This window comes from Nelumbo lutea, chromosome 2, assembly GCF_056320005.1.
Source record: "Nelumbo lutea isolate HS-2025 chromosome 2, American lotus-T2T, whole genome shotgun sequence".
NCBI classification, from domain to species: domain Eukaryota; kingdom Viridiplantae; phylum Streptophyta; class Magnoliopsida; order Proteales; family Nelumbonaceae; genus Nelumbo; species Nelumbo lutea.
The window spans coordinates 11,384,398-11,409,725 of NC_142685.1; the positions used below are offsets into that span (position 1 = coordinate 11,384,398).

The window sequence follows — 25,328 nt, forward strand, 5'->3', positions numbered from 1 at the left end:
AAATGAAGTAAGAAAGTATTCACAACCATTATCTGAACGGAGAATTTTGATTGGAGCGCCAAATTGTGTGTGTATTTCAGCATGGAATTTTTGAAAAATGGAAAACAATTCACTTCTTTCTTTCATTAAGTAAATCCATGTCATTCTTGAACAATCATCAATAAAGGAGACAAAATACTTGTACCCATTATAAGACTCTATTTTGATTGGAACCCAAACATCTGAATGAACCAAAGAAAAATGACTCAACATATGACTCTCAACTCTTGGACTGAAGGACACACGACGATGTTTCCCAAACTGACATGACTCACATTGCAAAACTGACAAGTGACTCAATGACGGAACCAAAATCTTGAGAGCCTTGAGAGATGGATGTCCCAGTCGGCAATGCCATTGTAGAGGAGTAAGTGAAGTCTGAAGAGCAATTGAAGATCCACCACCGTCAAGATAATACAATCCACCAGCTTCATGCCCCCCACCAATTTTCTTCCCCGTCTTGAGATCCTGAAAAACACAAGTGGAAGGAAAGAAGGTAACAGAACAATTAAGAGCTTTAGTTATTTCACTAACAAACATAAGATTTAATGGAAACTTAGGGACATATAAAACAGATGATAAGGGCACAGAAGCCATGTCAACATTACCAACACCACATATGGGGGATGAGGACCCATTGGCAAGTGTAACAGTTTGTGATGTGGAGGTTTCAGAAAGAGAAGAAAACACACCTGGAGTCCCGGTCATATGATCTGAGGCTCCAGAGTCAATAATCCAAGGAGAGGTTTTAGATGACATGCAAGCAATACCTGATTGGGCAAGTGTGGCAGTGGTATGTTGTGAAGTAGTTTGAAGGAACCGTTGATACTCATCACGCGGTACGCTCACCATCTCCCTCCCAGAGGTAGATGTAGATGTGGGAGGAGTTCGGTCTGCCAGTTTACTGTCACTGATATCAACCTCACCTGCTGCAGCATGATTAGCCCATTTAGAGGGAGGGCCATGTAGATCATAATAGAAATTCACTGTGTGTCCCTCTCTACCACAATGAGTACATTTCCTTGTAGAGTTATTGCCACGACCTCCCTCTGAGTCACGACCACCCCGACTAATCATGGAACTGCCACGGCCTCCTCGGGGAGCATGACCTCCCCCTCTTGTACTATGTCCAACCCCTCTAGCTGTCACAAGTGCTGATCTATCAAACTGTGTGGAGCTCTCTGTCTGTCCCAAAGAAATTCTACGAAGCCTTGAGAATAATTCCTCAAGTGTAGGAAGAGTAGAGCCCCCCAATATTTGGGCTCTAACTGGTTCATATTCCGACTTCAGCCCCACTAAAAATCTTGTAACATCTAGTTGCTCCCTTTGCTATTGCTGAACTTTAATATCTGGAGTAAGGGGGTGATAGACATTGAGTTCATTTCTTATATTCTTCATGCAGGCATAGTACTCTTCTAGTGTTTTGGTTCCTTGTTGTAAATCAAAATACTCTTGATAAAGTTGATACACTCTTGTTGTGTTATCTTGTCCAGAATATAGCTTCTTAGCATGCTCCCATATAGCCTTAGCCGTATCAAGGAACATGAAGTTGGCACTAATTTTGGGTTCTATACTATTCCACAACCAAGTCATGATTTGAGCATCTTCTTGTTCCCAATCATCAAACCCTGAAGAGTCATCCGGTGGCTTCTCATCTCTTACATGCTTTACTTTCTTCCTTGCCTTGAGAAACACTTCCACTGATTTAGCCCATGGAACATAGTTCTCCCCATTCAGCTTAATTGAGGTCATTTGTACCCCTAGGTAGTCAGAGGAAATTACCACACTAGGTTTTTTATCATTGTAGCCATCTCCTATTGCTGCCATTGTACTCTTTCACAGTTGCCTCTAACCTTACTTCTCAGCTACAAGTTGATTGATGTTGTTCACAGTTTGATACTTCAGCACCTATTGCAGCCCCTAAACACAACAGTGGGACCACACGCTTGTTCTTCTTCACACTACTGCTGACTTTACACACCTACGGCCCACATAAGCATCACAAGCACCACAACACAACAGTAGGCCCTCTTACAACCACTCAATAAAAGAAATTGTGCATCACAAGCACCACAACACAGTCAAACTGCTACGTCCAGTTCAGACTTGTTTAACACACTTAAGAGGGCAATACACAACCACAAGGAGCTTGGCAAGGTCACTGCATTCCACCTTACACCACTCGGCCACCTACAGCAGCCCTAACACTACTCAACAACTCACAGCAGCCCTACACCATTCGGCTACTGCACACACAGCCCTTCCTAGGGCAACAATGAACCTAGTTCTCTAGGTTCTAATCAGTACTAACTGATTCTTGAAGGGTTCCTACCCAAAAATACCAGCAACACGAAAGGACTAAATAACCAACCTTCCTTCGAGAGTATCAGCCAACCATTCACTGCTGAAATCACCTTCCTTGATGAAAAAAGCTGTGCGCAGCAGAGAGCAACGAGCTGTGATGTCTCAGACCTAGGGCGAACCAGCTCTCTCCATTAACTAACCAGAAACGAAGAAGAAGGTGTCACGAACACAGCTGAGATGCTTTACAAGCAGAAACAGGTCAGAAACCTCGCTCTGGTACCATGTTTTGGAGCAGCTACAGTAACCCGAATCAGTGAAGAAGGAAGAAGAAAGGAAGAAGACGAGAAAGAAAGAACAGGAGGGTTTAGTTGAAACTGATTAGTCTCTCATTCAGTCGACCCCCTAATGTTTATTAGGTTCTAATTACACTTACAAAGACTAAACTGCCCTCACTTAAGTGTGGGCAGAGTACTCTAATAAAACAGCCACATAAGCAAAGTACTTAACTGACATGAGATTACTAAACTATCCCTATTCGGCTCACTCTAACATGATATATCTTTGCATAGTGTCTCTGTTATGAATAAGTAGATTTTGCTTGTTCCCATATTTCACAAGCTGTTTCAGCCCACATAAAAGTCTTCCTTACTTGTGGCAGCACGGAAACCAAGAGCCATGACATCACCATATTATTTTCTTGGTCCCATTTGTCATGTTCAACACTACTAGTCTTTGGTTCCTTCACTTTACCATTAATATACCCAATTTCTCCTCTAGCAGTAATATAAAGTTTAATTCCCCTAGACCATTCAAGATAGTTCAGTCCATCAAAGGGGATTACAGCCATGGGGAAACTCGTATCATCCCCCACTCATTCCTTTTTTTTTGATAATTTTTTTTCAACAAATAGAAAGATTTTGCTTTGAGAATAAAATTAAAGTTACTACCCAAAGATATACTTTAATAGTTCCATGGCATTGATTGTTAAAAAACAAAAAATATAAGTTTAAACTAAAGCATAAATTAAAACAAACACCTCCACGCTCTCTCTACCACTTCTTTTCTTTCTTCTAGCATTTAACTTCCTTCAACCCACTCATTCCATTTTGACCTCCTTGAAATTCCAGAAGTTGCAGAATTCTCAGAGGACATGGTTCAAACACTTTTCAGATCTTACACACACCTTATGATCCCTCCTATCACTAAAAAAACAGTCATAGAAACACACCAAGGATGAAGCCCACATGCACACATTGCAATCTGGACACAGTCTGACCACAAACCAGCTTAGATTGTTGAAAAAAGGCAAGATTTTAGGTTGATCTCAGTGCTGAACTGTCCTAACAGTCACACTCCAACTTCCAGACCATTCAAACACATCGACTGCTAGGAGGGGTCATAAACCAGTACAGTCACACCACAAGGGTTAAAAAATCAGGTCATTCACGACCTACAGATCTGTATTTTCAGATATGGGAACACACGATCCATAAAAAAAGAGGTTCAAACCTCACAACTTCTCAGAAGGCATTCAGCAGTCTGGATTCATATGGTTTTTTTTTTTTTGGTACACGACCAAGATAAAAGAAAAAATAATATTAAAAGGATCTGTACCAGTCGTAGGTCTGTCCTTTTTTATCAAAGTTGAAGAAGACAGCAAGTTGAGGAAGTGGAAACTTGTTCGATCTGCTCACAGGCCTAGCAGAACCGCTCCGATACCATATTAACAGCCGAATAGAAGAAAAGAGAGGAAGAAGGGAGGAGAGAAGAGAGAAGAGAGAAGAGAAGAGAGTATTTTGGAGTCAACATCTATAGCTGGCGGTGCCAGTTCATATTAATATATATAGGGCGACCATAATTAAAAGGAAAAGGACCCTTATGCCCCTACTTAAGTTACAGTACAAAAAACAGAGAAAAAAACCACTTTAACTAGTCCAAACGGACCCTAACTCAGCAGAATACAAACATAAGAAATAAAATTAACATTCCAACTGTAGTATAATATAATATTCTATATTTATATAAGATATTGTATTATATATAACTGGTTCAAGTCTGAATTGGTTTGGGACAGCTAAAACCAGTCCTGATCCAATAATAATCAGGGTACAAAACCTGGAACCCGAACCAACCCACGGAATAGACCATGGAACCAGAACCGATACAATTTGTTCAGTCTGGTGGATCTGACCCATTGACAGCCCTATGTTTGAATCTTCAACTGGTGCCTCAAAAGATTGAGCATAAATGTAATAGATACTTTCGTAAAATTAGATTGTTATTAACAGAGCTATTTGATCTGGTTAGTGATTAAAAAATGTAAAATTTTTCTTAGAAATGTGTAAAAGTCTTATATTGATTGTGCTATATCTTTTCCACCACTAAAATCTTTGATTTTCAAGAAAGAACAAAAAAACGCTTTGATTTAATGACATGAACCTCAAGGATAAGCATAACAGAACACCTATTTTTTTCCTAGGAATTGTTGGGGCTAAGTATTGGTTATTATTTCTGAGGTTCATTGATGAAGTAGAATAAGTTTGTGGTTTCACCTAAGGATCAGTTTGGAAAGAGTGAATACAAATATGTACAGTGCAAATACAAGGTTTACAATACACTATACAAGGTTTTGCACCGTACAAATTTGTGTCCTTACTCTTTCCAAACTGAGCCTAAAAATAACAATCTTGATTTCCTTATTTTCATCTGAGAGATGTATCTTTTTGTTTGTTGTTGCTTAATTCATTTTGGTGTACTGGTTTTAAATATAATAGAAACTTGAACTATTTTCTTCCTCTCTTCAGAAGCGATGAATCTGAAGGAAATACAATTGGATTTTCTTCACAATTGCGCCTTTTAGTAAGTGCATTGGAAATGTCCTTTGAGGCTCAGTTTATGGAAGATTTTATATCAGGTTTTAAGACTGTTACACTATCTAGGTTTTATGGTCTTTCTAATTGATGAAGATCAGGTCTTTTAAGATTTGTTCCCATTGTTTCTTGCTTCTTGATATGTTGTGACAGTTGAAAGCTCAAGTTCTGATAATTTAAAGTCCTCCACAGCAATACCTCCTCCAACAGTTCTGGATCGTGTACTCAAAGATATTTTTCATGATGGTATTTCATTCTGCTTTTCTTTTCCAATGGGTACTATATTGATATTTATTCCCAGTTTTCTCTTGGTTGGATTTTCCATGTTTGATCATGTTGACCTTTTGAGTTCCAACATCTGTTTATTCTTTCTTTTATCTCCCCTTGTTTGATCACTTCTCTCAAATGTTTCTTACTTCTATGTTACAAAACAATTATTTTATTCATCATTTAATCTGACCTTTGTTTTCTGGCAACAAGAACTGTATTTTCAATGTATTACAACTTTCAATTGAAAAATGAAATAGTGATGAGGATTATCATCTGGCTTGTTTATTGAGCTTAGTCTCTATACCTTTTTGAGCCAATGAGAGAGTATGGGACTTCTGAATTTTGAGATCTCTAATAAGATAAAACTATTTTTCATCTTGGGAGGAGAACAACACTTTTATTTGTCATGACAAGGATTTATGCATGTGGGAATATCCACATTTCTTATTCTGTTGTTCTTTGATAACTAGTCCTGTTTCAGATACAGGAGTGCAACCCTCAGATTATGTCAATGGTGAGCATAAGAATTCTCGTGCTATTAAAGGCGCACCTCTAGATTCACTTTTTGCCCAATTTTGTTTGCATGCACTTTGGATTGGCAGCTGCAATATACGTGGTATGTATGAAGAAATGTGATTTTTTTTTCTCCTTTCAATGACTGCCATGTGTTTATTACATAGGGTTATTTATGGAATATGGATCTTGTATAAGACATTTAGAGTGGCTGCTCTAAGACTCATACCCACATTCTCATGCTTGTCAGTCTGAGATTATACAATTGCAAAAAAAGGGGCATGTGCATCTCTGAAAAGTACATTATACAATAAGCAAATAAAATAGAGTGAATATCATCTAGACAAACTTTTTTTTTTTTTTTTAATTTGTGTTTAGACATAGCAGTGCTTTGGGTTATTTATGGAATATGGGTCTTGTATAAGACATTTGGCATATTTTTACACAAATTAGCTGCTCTCAGACTCATAACGACATTCTCATGCTTGTCAGCCTGAGATTATACAATTGCACACAAAAAAAAAATCAGGGCATGTGCATTTCTCAAAAGCACATTATATAATAAGAAAATATAATTGAGTGAATATCATCTTGAAATTTTTTTAAAATTTTTGTGATTAGCCATAGCAGTGCTTTGGGTAGAATTTGTTCGAGAAGTTCGTTGGTACTGGGAGGAGTCACAACCATTGCCCCGAATGCTAACCAATGGTGCTATTGACCTGTCTACATGTCTCATTCACCAGAAACTGCAAATGGTAATCTTCTCTTCTATATTGAAAGGTTCTTTAACTTTGCTGATACCTGGATCCACATTCATTTCTTTGACTTAATTAAACTGAAATGTTTTCTTTGGCTTAACTGAACTTTAAGTTTTTCTGTGCACTGAAATGAATGCATTTCAAAATTCCAGTCTTATTCTTCTGGTGTATAACAATTTCACATAAAGTAGTACAATGAATTCGTAGTTAAATTGTCATCTCAAATATATTACAGAGGTTCACTCTTTTTTGCTTAACACTAAGAAACATTGTAATTTTTCCTATTAAAGAAAGTTTTGGCCTATAGGTTTGATGTTATGAACTGATTACTTTCAATATTTCATGCTCAATGGACAAAACAACTTTGCATTTTTTGCTGAACTGGACCATTTCCTTAAATTGGTATAACGCATTAGGAAGAAGTTACATCCATAGATTAAGGTACTTAATAGTTTGGTGCTATTTGGTGACAAAATCCATTATAATTCTAACAGGGTGCAAGATTATTAAAATCACTTTTGGTGACTTGCTTTTTTTTTAAATAATAACAGAAAAGGAAATTTTATTGAAAATAAGTTAGATGGAAATCAAAGTAAACCTCGAACAAGGCACTTCAAATTAAATTTTGATGGATGTTGCTGGTAATCCAGGGCAATCAAGAATTGAGGGTGTGGTAACTGGAGCTAGACCAAGGGATCAAAATGTAGCAAAGGCGATTGTGTGCTTTCTATTAATTAATTTCTGGCCAGTGGTGGTCTGCATTGTACTCATCCTTCACACTTTCAATGAAATTCTTTACACTGTTAATGATGACAAACAAAGTGAATCTCTGTGGTAAAATTCCTAGCAATCTCAAGAGGTCCTGGAGAAATTAACAACCAAAAGGCATTTTTTTTTGGATTAATGATAAAAGAGAAATTTCATTAAGAAAAAACTTCCTGCCACCCAAACACAGAATGGAGGAAGTCATACAAAGCATACAAGGTGGACCTTGACAAAAATCAAAAAGCAAAACTTTCATTCAATGAAATATGGCTTACAATCCTTTGGTAACACTTTTCGGTAAGAAAATATTCATCTAAAAGAACTAAATTAAAAAAAAAAAAAGAAATAGAAGTGATAAAATAACCATTATAATTTATAAAACTAAAGTAGAAAGTCAAGTACTTCCTGTCTAAAAGAAAAAGACCATAACTTGCTCAAATCAAATCTAGTTCCATGGTTTTCAACTCATTGAATAGTGAATGATAAAAACTTTTTAAGATTCTGAAATCAAGAAATTTGGAAATGTTCCGGTGTAGGCAAGGTAGAAATTGACATTACAGGATTATCACTGATACAAAGTGGATCCTAGTTTTACTCATACAAAAAAACGTGGATCCTGGAAATTAGTGACACCTAACTTTTGATTGGTGACTAGACGGTTTCTTTAATTTACGTCAGATAAAGTTACAGAATTCAAGTATAGGAGAGAGAGACAGGCTTTATTCAAAATATGATTATATGTACTGAAATTAAAAAACTTACTCCTATAGATCCTTGTTGAATCTAATTTGTTTCATATCAATTCTTGTAACACCATACCAAGTCCATTACAAATAAGCTAATATCTCTGCAAATAGTATGAACATGCCGAACCTTCATAAATGATCTTATCCCTTCCATTCCCTTTTCTTGGAAAGACTGAAAGGAGTAGCATTCTATAAAACACTGATTGTCTTGAAAAAGGAAAGATTGCCAGGATTGCATCAACTCTTGAGGCCAAGATGGGATTCTCTATCTACCTGGAAGATGAAGAAGAAATCCCTAGTGTCCTTTTTTTTGTGGATAAATTGAAGATTTTATTAATTAGGATGCAACATTTTCCTGTTCCCCGCTAGTGGTCCCCAAAAATAAGTGATCCCTGCTAGCACCTTGTCTTGCCAATGCTTCAGCTGTTCCAGTGTCTTTTTCTATGTTATAAAGTAAAAAACATGTACACCATGTTCCTCGACAACCTAGCAGATGACATATCTATAGTATTGGCCATGCTGAAGTTTCTTTGTCTGAGCTGCCTTACTGTTAAGGGTCTTCCTGATCACCATGTGAAATCCTCTCTATATGGAACCAATGTTATAGGACTTAAATGGGAGGTTTGCTGCACACATTGTAAATAAGCTGTCAAGTCTATGCATATACTTAGCTGTATAGGGGCACTGTCCTTTTATTTTTTAATCTGTTGTAAAAGTGGCTTTTAAACAGTGTGCTCCACTATCTTCGTCCATTACTAATTTCAAAGCACTAATTGATTGAAAATTTTCCGGAAATGCTGAACTTGTAATCCCTTGGATAAACACTATCTTAGCCTAGTGCAGACTACATCAGGCTTCCTCCTAAAATCTAATGCTTAGCAGCTCTCAATTCCAGATCATGAATGATTACCTTGATATAATGCTTTCCTGTGCATGTATCAGGGAGTATTGCTTGGTTTCTTACATTATCTGGTCCTTGGAAAATCAAATTAAACATGGGTTTAAAGAAATCCTTCTAATTTCTACCATGGACATGGAAGTGAACTGTCCATGTGTTTGCTGCTATTAGCTTTTTTTTTTTTTTTATGGCACATTATTTGGTGAATCTTGCAATATAATTGTATCTATTAATGCATATATGGTACATTTATCCATTCCATGAGTTAATTCATAGTTGGTGAGGTTTGATCATGAACAGTGTTCTTTTGTGATTCTGGATGGTGCCATGACCAACTTTTTTCCACTTACATTGATTTGTTGTTCAGTTGACGATATGCATTGAGAAGAAGGGACAACTGAATAACAATCATCAAGAAAGCCCTGGAAGAAAAAATCATGCTTCTGGTCATATTAAGGTGGTAAATTTTGAACAATATCATTATTTTGTCCAATATCATGCCCACAATTGAAATATTTCACCATATTTTGTAATTGTCATTATATTTTAGGGATAATTACCTAATTCTCCCCTGAAATTTTGAAGCATGCTAAACTTCCCCTGATTTTTTTGAATTACTCTACTCTCTCCTAAAATAGGGTGTTCTGGAATTATCCCTCCTTTCTGTTGACCTACTGTAGCTGTAGTCCTTGATATAGATGGAAACATGACTAAGAAATTCCTAGAAAACTTGATCTTGACAATCTATCTATTGAAACTACTCTCTCCAAATTCCAACTTCCAAAATTTGCTCAGTTACTCCCCCCCCTTCTTCCAACAGTTAGGATCTAAGTTCATGACTAAACATGACTTGATATATTCTTTTGTATGCCTAAGAAGGCCATTACTCAATGTTAATCCCAGTTATATGGGGTCTTGGGAGGAGTAGACTGGTTACAGACCTAACCTTTGATACACCTCAAACAATTAAATCAAATTTGTGCTCTTATCATAAAAAATGGAGTAAAATCCATCTCTTTTTTGTAGTAAAAATGTTATTAAAATGGAAATACATGTTTTGCTAGTATGTAATGGTGGAGAAAGAGTAAATGTCTCCCATATTGAGACTATACAGAAAGCCACATAAACCTTTTAGAATCTATACATCATCTGTAATAATATATTTTACCCATATATGGTAAAGCCACAGCTGGACAAAGTGTCAGATATAGAATTTTACACGAAAATTTGAAATACCCAATATGATATGGCACCCAACCAACTGATGGTGGCTCAGTTGGTGGGATCTGCAGATGTATGTAGTGGAGACTTGGGATCAAATCCTGCTGCCACCAGGGTTGGGTGGGGGGTTAAGGGTATGGGGATACCCTCGTTATGTAGCCCCAAGAACATGCGTACCAAAAAAAAAATGATATGGCACCCTTCTGCAGGTATCTGTGTATGATGGTTAATAATATCCAAAGGAGTCTTCAAATTTCTCTAAAAGCTTCTCTGTCCACTACTTCGAAATCTAACAACACTAGTTAAGTGATCCACTGTACAAATGTTGCCTCCTACGCTTCCTGACCTTCCTATCACGTATTCTTCTATTTTTTTGTCTCCAAATCCCCAATGCATCACAGAAGGCCATGAAGAAAATATTTCATTGGGCAAAGCAGGGCAAAATACTAATCTTTAGAATAACCCAAAGAAGTATGACATCAAATTAATAATAGCTACCTAACAATGTGTAAATAATTGCTCTACTATCTTTTATGGTTGTTATACATAAAGCAAAAATTTTCCATCCTAAAAGTTTTGCTCTTAAGATGGTCAATGGTAAGAATGATATCCATATTGTAACTGGCCAATCGATTTAACTTCTTATGATGACCTCATAAAAGGATTTCATGGTGGATATGCCATCAGAACATGCATGCAGTACCATTTGACATCCAAGTTTCTTGGGCAAATCAAGGTAGCTTCCAACTGACTCGAGGGAAATATATTCTACTCTCTATTTAGAAGTGGTCTTTTGGAAATAGGACATTGGTCAATAAAGAAATTTGGTGCAAACTGGTGCCACTTAAAGATCAATATGTGTGATATCCTTCAGAAGAGGAGACCAAATGATTTTTATCCCAACACATTTTTCTTGTTTGTAAAGCAACTTGAGAAACTAATTACCACTTAAATCTCCTACCTATTTACTTTCAGCATTTAGGATTGATTTTTCTCTCCAGAGGAATTTCCTACAGATGTGGAGAGTTTGTTTAGAGCATCTTTCTTTAATCTGCCAAGAAAAAGAGGTAAAATAATGTGGAAATGCACAAGGAATGTTGTAGTTTGGACCTTACTGGAAGAGAGATATGGAGAGATTTGGATGGAGAGGAGAAATCTTGTGAGAGCAGCATAAGTTTAGTGAGAAGACATTATCATATTCCACACAACACTCCTTAAGTATTAGAGACCTGTTTTGAATCCCACTAGAACCTGGCTGTGCCAGACTTGCATACTACCACCTTTTGCTATTAAGCAAACCTCTGAGCTCCAAGTCTCCATAGCCATTTGAGTAAAATCCAAATCACTCCACTCTTCATCAAAAGATCACTAAATTCTATCATTGTTTATACTCATTCTCAGCTCTTTACCAGATCAAAATCTCTAATTCTTTTTGTCCATATTTACTCCAAACTGTACATGAATAGGGGAGCCATAGAACCATTTCTTTTGCATTGCCACATTCTCTGGTTGTGCTCTTCATTGGAAAGTAATTAAGGAAGATAAATTCCTCCTTCGTAATAAATTATGGGTTTGACTTGAATGCTTTCATTAAGATTGCTTTGTTTGATTTCTGTCCCAAAATGGATTATATGAATTTTTCTAAGCTGATTTTTTAATGAAGTTTTGACCAAGAATCAGTTCAATACAACTATATGATATCAAGATAGTGTAAATCTTAACGCTTTAGTAGCACACAGTTTGTTCGATGGGACTGACAAAATAGCTCCTTCCATGAAATTCAAGTTATTTTTTTCCTCGGGATTTCATGAAGGATTAATTGAAAGAGTGGAAGCTGAGGTTGAGAAGTTCCAGCTGGTTGTATATCTGCATTAAGTTTGGGATTTGGGAGTAAAGTTCAACCACAACGACAAGTTGCTTGCATAGTTTTCAAGGCGCCAAGGTGAGGCTAGGTGACAGGAGGGCGCTTTGTCACCTAGGTGTTTGAAGTAAAAAAAAAAAAAAAACATACATCCTAGGGTAGTTCCCTAGGTTTTGTAACTATTGATACCAAAAAAAAGTTCTATAACTATATTTCCTTAATAATTATCCATAATTTTCACAAGAAAAAGTATAGACTTCATGTTAAAGTATAGAAAATCAACATGTTCATGAGAAGAAAAAGAAGAAAGAAAAGAAATTTCAAAAAATATAGGGGCTGAACCCCTATTTTTGTTATAGGAAAAGAAGAAAAGAAAAGGTGAAAGAAGAAGAAAATGTGTTAATTAGACAAAATTTTAAGTTCTTCCTTATTGGCTTTAGGTTTTGAAGTCTTTGAGGGTTCAATACAGTAGTTAGTAATGCTTGTGTTGATAAACCCTACAAAATAAGAAAATAATAAAAAGAAATTAGTATATAAATATACAAAATGAATGTTTTAGTTTATTAATGTCTATTTTATAATTTTTTTGAAAAGTAAAATAAAAATTCATTAAAATGAAAAAAAGTACAATCCGGGAGGGTGATAAGATATCACCACACTAACAACAACAAGAAAAGCTACCCAACTTCAATTATCCACGATACAATTTTTAAAACCCAATCCCTCCCATAAACTTTCATCAGACTCGACTCACTTGACCTTAGAAAACATAACAAGACCAGCTTTTGATCCTTGGCTCCAAAAATATTTCTCTTCCTGTGCCATCCAAATAATCCAGCAAGAAAAAGAAAGGCAGCTTCAAATTCCTCTGACCATCAACCCTCCTCTGCATCCTGGCTAGGAGGAAAATTCCAAATGAGCAGCCACGAACCAATTCAATCCCACTAACTATTTCTTCCAAAAAACCCTTCACTATCCTTCACCCCGGACCTCTTCCCACTCTTCTCCTGCCTCTCAAACTTTCCCCCCTCTCCACTAATTTCCTTCTCTTTTGTTCCTTTAAACTGCTCAAAACATTCTGAAAAACAGCCTCTCTCTCACTACCTCTCCTACTGACCAACTACTTATCAAGCCCTTTATCCTTTCCTTCTTTTTCTCTCGAACTGTTCTATTGCCCTCCTAACCACCCTCTCCCCTCCCAAGAAGAATAGGCCAAGCGACTTTCCCACTTCCACTTGTTTGTCCACCATCTTCTCCCCTGATTCTCTCTATATTGGATTTTCTTTCTCCCCCAACCCCACCTCCACCGCAATCCCCTCTTTTAAGCCCACTTTCGGGATCTCTCTCTCTTTCTCTCTCCCCCCTCCTGTTCCCCTACTCGTCTCCTTGACCACACACCCTCTTTTTTCTGATATGCACCCTGCTTTGTTGCTCTCCACCATCTTCTAAAGATTGTATCTTTTTCGGCTTTACCTCCTCAACATTCACCTACAAACCTATTAACTCAGAATTCAGGCTAGCAATGATCTCCAGAGTTCTTGATCCTATCTGGCCTGTTGGAAAGTAGAAGATTGACTCTCTGATTAATTCTCCATAATTTTAGGTCCATCAGTTTAGGAAACTTAATTTCCTAGAATCATGGGATATCCTAGAATCATGGGATATTAATTGGAAAATCCCACTGATATAGAAATTAGTTTTTTAGGAAAAGTTAGTTTCCTATTTTATCACCCTGTAAATTAGCTCTGTAATTCTATATAAAGTTGTGTATATGCTCCTTCCAAGACAATACAATCAATTCATTTTTTCTCTCAATTTTTCACATGGTATCAGAGCTGATCACGACTTAATCCACACATAGTATCTCTTTGGTCATCTCTGCTGCTGGTTCAAGAACTCTCTAACAGTATTTGGGAGGTTCTTGAGTGTCCTTGATTCTTCTTCGAGATCGGCTACAGATCTGAACTCTACATTTTTGCTTCTCCTGGTATCAGAACTGGTCACGACTTAATCCACACATAGTATCTCTTTAGTCATCTCTGCTGCTGGTTCAAGAACTCTCTAACAGTATTTGGGAGGTTCTTGAGTGTCCTCGATTCTTCTTCGAGATCGGCTACAGATCTGAACTCTACATTTTTGCTTCTTCTGGACTGCTGCGCCATCGGATTCATCCTTTTTTCTTGGATCTCTTTGTAGAGACATCAGATCAGTCTGAAATCTTAGATCTGGTGTTGCCCAGAGCAGATTTACTGAATCCCTTTGGTTTGGTTTGGATCAGTTTTGATTTTGAGTGGTTTCGATCCACTCTTCAGTTTGGTGAAGCATTACAGTTACCTTTTTTTTTACATTGGCTGAAAGATTCTTTAGGCCTTCATCGCCAACCCTTACTAAGTTTTTCAGACCTTCATTGTCTGTTTTTCTCTCTTTCTTGAAGCCCACCCAATATGTCAGAAGCCACCGTATCAAATACCACTGCACAATCGGAAGAAGTTTCCTCACATCAAGCATCTGGCGACCTGCAAAACATTCAGGCAGCATATAGGTTGAACGGGAAAAATTATTTGAAGTGGTCTCAGTTTGTTCGAACATATTTAAAGGGAAAAGGAAAGCTTAGCCATCTCTTAGGGACGGGACCGAAGGAAGGAGATCCAAGATTTGATGCATGGGACGAAGCTGACTCCATGATCATGTCATGGTTATGGAATTCAATGAACCCAGAAATCAGCGACACGTGTATGTTTTTATCCACGGCTAAAGAGATCTGGGATGCCGTCCGACAAACATATTCAAAAGCACGTGATGCAGCACAAGTGTACGAAATCAAAGTCAAGATTGGAGCAACTAAACAAGGCAGCAAGACAGTTACCGAGTATGCAAATTTACTGCAGAACCTGTGGCAAGAACTCGATCATTATCGGTGCATTGAGACTAAATGTGCAGCAGATGCAGCAATCCTAAAGAGTTTTATCGAAAAAGATCGCGTTTATGACTTTCTTGCAGGACTCAACGCAGAATTTGATCAAGTTAGGGTCCAGATTCTCGGCAAAGAAGAGGTACCATCTCTAAATGAGACTATTTCTCTGATTCGTGCTGAAGAAAGCCGTAGGGGGGTTATGCTTGAACCCCAAGTACTAGAAGGTTCGACCATGACTACAAGGATGGAACAAACGAAAATACTGGAAGGAATGAAGACATGTTTGTCCTCTGCACGGGACAACAAGGAGTCTCTTTGGTGTACCTATTGCAAGAAGCCAAGGCACACCAAAGAGAAGTGTTGGAAGTTGAATGGTAAACCATCGAATAGGGAATGGGGCTACCGAGGAGGACAACAGAAGAGTCGAAGTCAAGCTAACTTCACCACAAATCCGCCGAGCCAAGAAAAGCCTCTAAACAAGACCGAGTTCAATAAGGAGGAGATCGAAAAGTTAAGGGGGCTTCTGGGATCGTTGGAGAAACCTAGTGGTACAGGCTCTCTTGCAATCTCAGGTAAGTTTTCTATTCCTCATAGACTAAATGTCTCAGATGAACCTATTAGGGATTTATGGGTTATTGACTCAGGAGCCACAGATCACGTGAGTCACTCCTCACTACATTTTAGCACTTATACCCCCTGCCCAAGCAATCGAAAAATAGCCATTGCAGACGGTTCCCTTACTACCGTAGCTGGCCTTGGGGATATCCATATTAATCCATCACTTACACTAAAAAGTGTCCTTCATGTTCCAAAATTGTCCACTAACTTGATATCCATCCAAAAACTCACCCATGGCATGAACTGTAATGTGCTTTTCTATCCTTCTTACTGTATATTTCAGGACCAGGATTCGGGGGAGAGGATTGGACTTGCTAAGGAGAAGAATGGACTCTACTATCTTGAAGAATCATGCAAATCAAATATTGTCCAGGATAAGTTATCTCTGTCATTCCTTTCATCATCCAACAAAGACACCATTTGGCTTCATCACTTCAGACTAGGACATCCATCTTTTGGAATTCTGAAAACCATGTCTCCCTCCTTGTTTAAAGGATTGAATGTTGAATATTTTCATTGTGATGTGTGTGAATTTGCAAAACGCAAGCGTGTGCATCAGTAACAAGAGAAGTTCAGTCCCATTCTTTTTGATCCATAGTGATATATGGGGACCCTCCACAGTTCCAAATGTGTCTGGCTCACGATGGTCCATCTCTTTTATTGATGATTGCACTAGGGTCTCTTGGATCTTTTTTCTTAAATCTAAATCAGATGTAAGTAGTGTACTCCCAAATTTCCATAACATGATCCAAAATCAGTTTGGGGTCAGAATCAAAAGATTTAGATCGGATAATGCACGAGATTATTTCAACCAAACTTTATCCCCATATTTTCAAAAAGAAGGGATTATCCATGAATCCTCCTGCATTAATACTCCACAACAAAACGGAGTAGCAGAAAGGAAGAATGGTCATCTACTAGCTGCAACCCGAGCCTTACTTTTCCACCAGCATGTTCCAAAAACCTATTGGGGGGAAGCTGTGCTTACAGCCGCATACATTATAAATCGATTACCTTCGAGGGTGTTGGGATTTAAAACACCAATGGAAACACTTTCTCAATTTTATCCTGATCTACGTACAACAAATAATCTCACCCCAAGAATCTTTGGATGCACTGCTTTTGTCCATGTTCATACCCATAATAGAGGGAAGTTAGATCCAAGAGCCGTCAAGTGTATTTTTGTGGGTTATTCGTCCACCCAAAAGGGTTATAAGTGTTACCACCATATTTCACTCAACCTTATCTTCAGGGGGAGTCTTTGTCATTCATTGAAGATAAGGACAGAGATTTGTTCCCGCTTGGTCTACCTACAGTTCTCAACACCCAAACTCAGCATCTATACTAGTTCAATCCGTATCTGCACCTATCGAACCGCCTCAAACCAAACCAACTTCTTCACCCATTCATACCAGACCCATGACAGAGAATGATGAACTTTGTCACTCTATGAGATTGCAGGTATATTCAAGAAGAAGAAACCAGGATCCTAATCTTGTGCAGGTTCAAGATTCAACTCCTAATCCTTAGAATGAGATAATTACAGTTCCAGAAATTTCTTCTGAATTAGCATCTGACCAAGATCTTCCTATTGCCCTTAGGAAAGGCACAAGAGAATGCACTAAACATCCCTTATATCCCTTAGCAAATTTTGTGTCCTTTAAAAAATTCTCACCATCACATAGGAGTTTCCTAGTTAGTCTAAACACCATTCATATTCCTAATACTTTATCTGAGGCATTATCTGATGAGAAATGGAAAGATGCTATGAGAGAAGAGATGCATGCTCTAGATAAGAATCAAACATGGGAAATTGTTGGCCTACCACCAGGAAAGAAACCCGTGGGCTGCAAGTGGGTTTTCACAATAAAGTACAAGTTAGACGGCTCTCTAGAAAGATACAAGGCAAGACTCGTGGCAAAAGGATATACACAAACCTATGGTGTTGACTATCAGGAGACATTCGCTGGCTAAGATGAATACGGCAAGAATTTTGTTGTCACTAGCAGCTAACTTCGACTGGTACTTGGAGCGATTTGATGTAAAGAATGCTTTTCTTCACAATAATTTAGAGGAGGAGATATACATGGATATTCCTCCGGGCTTCAAAGGAAATCTAAAAGGAAATAAAGTTTGCAGGTTGAAGAAAGCACTATATGGTCTCAAGCAATCACCTTGGGCGTGGTTTGGAAGATTTACTAAAGTTATGCTTGCCATCGGATACAAACAAAGTCAGGGAGATCATACACTCTTTATAAAGCATTCGGATGCAGGGGGAGTCACGACTTTTGGTATATGTCGATGACATAATTGTGACAGGAAATGATGAAAAGGAGAAGGAAGCCTTGAGAAGATGCCTAGTCAGAGAATTCGAAATAAAAGAACTTGGGAGATTGAAGTATTTTCTAGGGATTGAAGTAGCTCATTCTAGAGAAGGCATCTTTATCTCACAACAGAAATATGTAACAGATCTTTTAAGAGAGACGGGAAAGTTAGCATGCAAACCATCCTCCACACCGATTGAGCCAAATCACAAATTGGGAGAAGCAAATGAAGATCCAGCCGTGAATAGGGAAATGTACCAAAGATTAGTAGGAAAACTTATATATCTTGCCCACACAAAGCCAGACATAGCATATGCCGTGAGCGTGGCTAGCCAGATTATGCACAACCCAAAAGAGGTTCACCTACAGGCGGTCTATAGGATACTACATTACCTAAAGGCTAATCCTGGCAAAGGAATCTTGTTTAAAAGAAATATTGGATTAACCCTAGAGGCATACACCGGTGTAGATTATGCAGGCTCTCTCATGGATAGGCGGTCCACTAAAGGTTACTGTACGTTCCTTGGAGGAAATCTTGTGGCATGGAGGAGTAAGAAGCAGAATGTGGTAGCTAGATCAAGTGCGGAGGCAGGATTCAAGGCAATAGCCCAGGGAGTATGTGAATTACTATGGCTCAAGATAATTTTGGAAAACCTAAAGATCAGATGGGAAGGTCCAATGAGATTATTCTGTGACAACAAGTCAGCTATTAACATTGCTCACAATCCCGTCCAACATGAAAGGACAAAGCACTTTGAGATAGATAGGCATTTCATAAAGGAAAAGTTGGATAGCGGATTAATTTGCACTCCATACGTTTCAACGAATGGTCAACTGGCAGACGTGCTGACAAAAGGGCTTTATAGTGTGGCATTCCAAGGACTTAGCTCCAAGTTGGTAATGAAAGATGCATATTCACCAGCTTGAGGGGGAGTGTTGGAAAGTAGAAGATTGACTCTCTGATTGATTCTCCATAATTTTAGGTCCATCAGTTTAGGAAACTTAATTTCCTAGAATCATGGGATATCCTGGAATCATGGGATATTAATTGGAGAATTCCACTGATATAGAAATTAGTTTTTTAGGAAAAGTTAGTTTCCTATTTTATCACCCTGTAATTTAGCTTTGTAATTCTATATAAAGTTGTGTATATGCTCCTTCCAAGACAATACAATCAATTCATTTTTTCTCTCAATTTTTCACATGGCCATTTGTTCGAGCTCTCTAACTCCGCACTAGTATCCACCTGGTTATCTCCGCTTCCCTCCCTATAACCAGGATTTTGAAACTGGAGGCCAACTGGCGAACAAATCTGGTCGAAAGAGGATCAATCATTGCAACAAAGAGCTTGGAGGCTTAGTCTAAGACTTCATCTTCCAGCACTGACGATACTTTTAGCAGCTGCTCTTCTAAATTGGCATTGAGCTTCCCTGAATCCTTGACTTCTCTGTTGTTGAGCGACTAGATCTTTTTTTCTTCCCCATATCTCGTAACAATTCAGATCCATTGGTCCCTTGAGTTCCCTAAACATGAAATCTTTTTCCTAATTCTCTTTTTCCTAACTTTTCTTTTCCGACGATGCCCTTAAACACTTTTAACCTCTGATGCCGGTTTGTTCTTTTAAAACTCCTACTAAAACTCTCAAAACAGTGGACCCCACTCCTATCTTCTCTCAATTGTTTACCTTCAACTGCCTGTTTTCTTAATTTCCCCCTTTCCTTTCACCCAACTTTTGGGCTTCTACACACCATTACAATTGTCTGCTAAGTGGACCTCTCTCACCGTCCTATTAACTCCATAATCTCCACTTGGCTCTCTCTTAATGTTTCCCCTGCCACATCACCCTTTCTTCCTTCTTCCTTCCCCAGCTCCTAGCTCTTCGACTTCTTGTCATCCTTTGGCTCCTCCTTGCTCCCTAAAAGCTCCGTTCCACTATCTCCTTCCTCCTTGTTTTTTCTTAACTCTTCTACACTCCTCTGTTCTTCCATCAAACCTTCTTCTTTCGCTCTCGATAGAGTAGATCTCGGACTCGTCCTTTGCTCTCGATAGAGTAGATCTCAACCTGACCAGCTCCATTTTGTGCTACAATAATTTAGTTACACCAAAATTATGGATGAATGAGGTTCTGAAAAAATGTGTAAAATAGTGAAAAAGTCGAAGCTTTAAGCTAAATCATAGCTGACTTGGGAACCTTCCATCCACTTGGACAATTCTATCAAAAGTTGGATCGTGGCAGATGGCTTAGGTGGCCTTGATGACTGATCAATATAATTTCTTTGCATACCACTAGGATGATTCAAATCAATGCTTGGATTATGGCACACACTTGATAAAATCCAAAATAAGGTCTTGTCACACTACATGGATGGCCCTTCTCTATGGTATAGTCTTTTAGGCTGGATCTTGTATGCTGCTCGGACTCTCCTGTTCAATGGTTAGGAGTTATGGCTTATATCTTGGAACCCATATTAGATGGTCTATGTCAGTTTTTTTATGTCAATGACACCACTTGGATAGCACAAATGGTCAGACCTTGGCACATTACTTGGAAAGACCAAATCAATGTGTTCTTTAGAAAAGGATCAGTAGTTGGATTTTTGAATATAATATAGTATGACTTTGACCACACACTGTCAAATCAGAGTGAAATGAAAAATAGTAAATATAGAAGGTAATTTTATTAAATGGTGTGTAAATTGGGGGTATGGGGGCAATAAAATAAAGGCAGAATCTATGGTGTGTGAACTGCACTGTGAAACAAAAAATGTGAACCAGTGATAAAATGGCATGTCACAGCTGACATCTTTAACGTTGTTAAGGTCTTGATAATAGGTACACTTTTTTTATCAGGTAACAGGTAAGCTTTATTAATTGATAGTAGGTATGCCTTGTGAAAGTGAACGAATGAAAAGTAGACCATGTAATGTCTTTAACGCGATCGGTTGAAATCTTGATTTAACATGCAGCAAATATTCAGAAACAAACCGTAGTTGTACTCTATAATGAAAATAGTGTCACCTACAAACTGGATCCTCCTCTATCAAGGTAGGCAAGAATAATTTAAACCCAGGGGAGGTTTAAGTAATTAACCCTTTTTGAATGCAAGGTGCAGGTTAATTATTTAACTTGTGAACACAGGAAGATTGTCAGGCTGTTGAAGACCAAACTGAAATGCGGAATTCTACAAAGAAGTTTGATGTGAAACATGATAGGTAAAGTAAGCACTTGAGAACCACATTCTGTTTACAATTTCAAGATATTGGACGAAATATATGGTCTTGAAAGACTTCCTTGTTTAATACCCTTTTCTTTATGCGAACTTTATACCAATGTTCCAAATGTTTGTATCAACGAAAATGGTTGTCATTAGAAATAGGAAACATGTGTAAAATTCTTAGAATCTTGTAATATTGTAAAAATTGTTAAATCATTTGAAACATAATAAGATAATCAGAAATTTATCAGTTCTTTAGGGATTATAAAGCAGCAATAATTCACACTTCCAAAATTGTTATGTCAGAGTAACCAAATAACAATGAACAACACAAGGTAAATGGTCAATGTAACTCATTGCATATAAACATCATTTAGTTTCTCAAATGCTTTTTCTTTAATATTTTAGCTCGTTTTAAGTGTAATTATGCACTTTATTTCATTCTATTTGTTTGTCCTCTGGTAAGGATAAAAGAGAATGAGACATGGACCTCAGTGTATTTGTGTAATACAATATGCAAGCCTGAGATGTTTCTAAATGTCATAGAGTAATTTCAAACAGGTGGTTGATAAAACATGAAACTCAAGAAAATAATGGACTCAGAGGTGAAAAATAAGAAGAGCTTTAGAGGTATTAGTAGTAAAATATTATTGTTTGGTTGTTTTCATACATGGAGATCAAATCATTGCTTTTATGTAATTGGGTAAGTAAGCATTGATTGATGTGACATTAAATTACTGAACCTTTAAAATGTGTTTGAAAGTTTTTGCAGCTATGTTTGATGTAGGTATTTGCAAAAATGGAAAACTCAACAAGAAATATAAGGAAATGAGCTGATTTCTCGAACTGTTTTCTATCTGGTTCATTTGTTTTGCTTCCCTGGCTTTCCTCTTTGGCTTCCAAAAGGTTTTGTCCATTGATGAAATGTATAATTTTTAAATAGTGATCACATTAGCCAAAGTTCCTTTTGTTTCTGACTGATGCTGGAGGCGTTCACTTTGTTCTTATGCACCATATAGCACGCCTTTATGTTTTGATTTACTTCTTGATGTTTAAAATTTTGCTCTTTTCCCTCATTGTCTTGTTCCTCCATAACTTTCTGTTCTTGCTGCAGCCCTTTGAGAACAGAAGGTCAACGCAGTGGTAGGAAAGCTGTAACAAGGTCTGGTGCTCAGCCTGGAAATGTAATGGCATCTGCAAATACAAAACCAGAAGAACGTACCAGGAGGGGTTCATCTGGTGTTTTTGGGTCTATGATGCTTTTGAATTCTTACGAGAGGATGCATGCTCCATATACTCAGGTTTTAATTAGGACCAATTGACTATGGTCCCTTCTTGATATTTTGCATCCTGTTAATACCATTATTCAAAAATATCAAAACTTAATCTGCCTCTCTAAAATAATCATAGGATGCACCAATTATGACAGAAGATATGCATGAAGAGCGACTCCGTGCAGTGGAAGCTTTTGGCTCTGCATTTGTGAGCATATTGTTCTTTTCACCCAGATTATTTCTTGTTCACATGAAAATTCTAGTTTATTAGATTTTTATCCTTGAATTGATTATACAAGATAAAGTATTTAACTCAGTAGCTGCATCTATTTTCTTTTTCTCCTTTTCTTTTAAAGACTAATCAATGCCCATCTTTCTGTTACAGAGCTTTTCTGCTCAATTGGAGAGAGAGATCTTGTCATCAGGTTATTTTCACTACCATGATTTGTCAATCTGATTGATTTAGTAAATCTTAATTCAGAATAAGGAAAATATAATTTCCTAAAACAAATAATCTCCAAAGAGACAAAAAGGAATTTCACCTTCTTGAAAAGTAACCCAGTTCCTAGATACTTCTGTAGATATCTGAGTACCCTCTCAGCTGCCTCTAGATGGGAGGATGTTGTATGCTTAAACTAACTGAGGACACCAACAACATAAGCTATATCCAGTCGAGTCATTGATAGGTAGAGAAGTCTTCCTACCAACCTCTGAAATTTCTTGATATCTGTCACTGGTTCTCCAGTACAATCACCAAGTCGATGGCTTTCTTCAATAGGAGAGTCTTCAGGTTTTGCTCATAACTTTCCTGTGTCCAGCAAAAGATCTAGGACATACTTCCTTTGGGAAATGAAGATGCCCCTTTTTGAGCGGGCAACCTCAATACCAAGGAAATAAAGTAGTTGTCCCAGATCTTTCACTTCAAACTGCATAGCAAGGGATTCTTTGACCTTTTCAATCTCAAAGTCCCAATTCCCTGTAATAACAATGTCATCAACATAAACAATTAATACCACAACATTCTTTTGGTTTCTCTTAACAAATAGAGTATGGTCAGATTGGCACTGCTTGAACCCAATTTGCTATAAAGCCAAGTGAAATCTGCTAAACCAGGCCCTTGGGGATTGTTTCAAACCATATAAAGATTTTTTTAGTTTCAAACTTTCCCTTCACACCCTTGTGCTACAAACCTAGGAGGCTGAATCATGTAAACTTCTTCTACCAGATCCCCATTTAAGAAAGCACTTTTGATGTCCAGTTGATGAAGCTCCCAATCAAAGTTAACAGCCAAGGATAGTATAGTCCGGATAGTGTTCATTTTAGCAACTGGGGAAAAAGTCTCTGCATGGTCAACCCCATACACCTGAGTATACCCTTTTGCAACTAGCTTGGCTTTATACCTTTCAACCGACCCATCTGATCTATGCTTTACTATGAATACCCACTTGCATCCCACTAGCTCCTTGCCTTTGGGGAGATTCACCAACTCCCAGGTATTGTTTTTGTGAAGAGCACTAATTTCTTCCTTCATTGCCTCTGCCCATTCAGGTATAGATAAGGCTTCTGCAACACTTTTGGGAACAGAGACGGAATCAATGGCAGTCAAAAAGGCACGAAATGTGGGAGCAATGTTTTCATAGGATAAAAACTAAGCAATAAGATGCTTAGTAGTGCATGATCGAACCCCTTTTCTATGAGCAATTGGGACATTAAGATCATTAGTAGGATCATCAATAGCAATAGGTTCAATCATATCAAAGGGAACAAGGGTACTTGGATTTTCCTTCAAGGAGTCAGAAGGTGCTGGATGTATAGTCTCAAGTTGCTCCACAGCCTTTGAATTCAGCAGTCCCTTACGGTGTCTCAAGAAGACACGGAATGGAGAGGAGTCAGGAATAAGGGGAAGAGGGATTTGAGGAGCTGGAGCTTGCCTCTCCTCCTTCACACTATTCTCCCCCTGAGGAGAGACTTGAAAGAAGGGTTCTGACTCAAAAAAGGACACATCCACAGATACAAAGTAATTAGAGGTGACTGGATTGAAGCATTTGTAGCCCTTCTGGGAAGAGGGATAGCCCAAGAAAACACACGGAACATATTTGGGGTCCAATTTACCCCGGTTAGGAGATAGATCATGAATAAAGCATTTACACCCAAACACACGTAGAGGAATGGAAAATAAAGGGGATTGAGGGAAGAGAAGTTGATGTGGGCCTTGTATTGCAGAAGGCGTGATGGCATACGATTAATAACATAAGCTGCAACCATCATAGCCTCAACCCAAAACCATTTTGGAACATGCATGTGAAGCATCATACTACGAGCAACTTCGAGGAGATGGTAGTTCTTCCTTTCAGCAACTCCATTCTGTTGTGGTGTTCTGGCACATGAGCTTCTGTGAAGAGATCCATGTGAAGAGAAAAGCTCAGCCTAAGTCATGATGAAAATACTCCTTTGCATTATCCGATTGGAAAATTTTGACTTCAACATGAAATTGAGTGAAAACCATGCGATGGAAATCTTGCACAATATTGGGTACTTCTTCTCTCGAGTGCATAGGATATAGCCACGTGTATCTTGAATAGTCATCAATAAAGCTGATAAAGTACTTGTACCCACCCTCAGTAGGTATGTTAAGAGGGCCCCAAACATCAGAAAAGACAATATTGAAAGGCAAAGTAGATCTTTTATTATTTGATGGAAAAGTTGTTCTACAATGCTTACTCAACTGACACGTTTCAC

The 25,328-nt window shown here is 37.9% G+C and overlaps 2 protein-coding genes across 4 annotated transcripts in view; both read left to right on the forward strand.

Moving 5' to 3' along the window:
- LOC148868555 (Rab3 GTPase-activating protein catalytic protein) overlaps positions 1–25,328 on the forward strand; it is a 94,551-nt gene that overhangs the window by 55,620 nt on the left and 13,603 nt on the right. For 2 of the 3 annotated variants that reach the window (XM_088972622.1, XM_088972624.1), the window contains 9 exons: positions 5,148–5,257; positions 5,367–5,459; positions 5,965–6,099; positions 6,618–6,751; positions 9,531–9,620; positions 21,240–21,313; positions 22,430–22,616; positions 22,726–22,797; positions 22,975–23,014. In XM_088972622.1, the coding sequence (XP_088828748.1) occupies positions 5,148–5,257; positions 5,367–5,459; positions 5,965–6,099; positions 6,618–6,751; positions 9,531–9,620; positions 21,240–21,313; positions 22,430–22,616; positions 22,726–22,797; positions 22,975–23,014 (935 nt within the window). The remainder of the gene's footprint in view (positions 1–5,147; positions 5,258–5,366; positions 5,460–5,964; positions 6,100–6,617; positions 6,752–9,530; positions 9,621–21,239; positions 21,314–22,429; positions 22,617–22,725; positions 22,798–22,974; positions 23,015–25,328) is intronic. The other variant, XM_088972623.1, reaches the window with a different exon arrangement.
- On the forward strand, positions 14,553–16,242 carry LOC148868556 (uncharacterized). The gene is made up of 2 exons (XM_088972625.1): positions 14,553–15,731; positions 16,061–16,242. The coding sequence occupies exons 1-2, from the start codon at positions 14,690–14,692 to the stop codon at positions 16,093–16,095; spliced, it is 1,077 nt and encodes a 358-aa protein (XP_088828751.1). The 5' UTR covers positions 14,553–14,689; the 3' UTR covers positions 16,096–16,242.

Excerpts from the sequence above, each read along its gene's own strand:
- LOC148868556 (XM_088972625.1), top strand. The coding sequence starts at position 14,690 with ATGTCAGAAGCCACCGTATCAAATACCACTGCACAATCGGAAGAAGTT. Across the intron at positions 15,732-16,060 it reads AGGCTCTCTTGCAATCTCAG|GACCAGGATTCGGGGGAGAG; the intron begins GTAAGTTTTCTA and ends TGTATATTTCAG.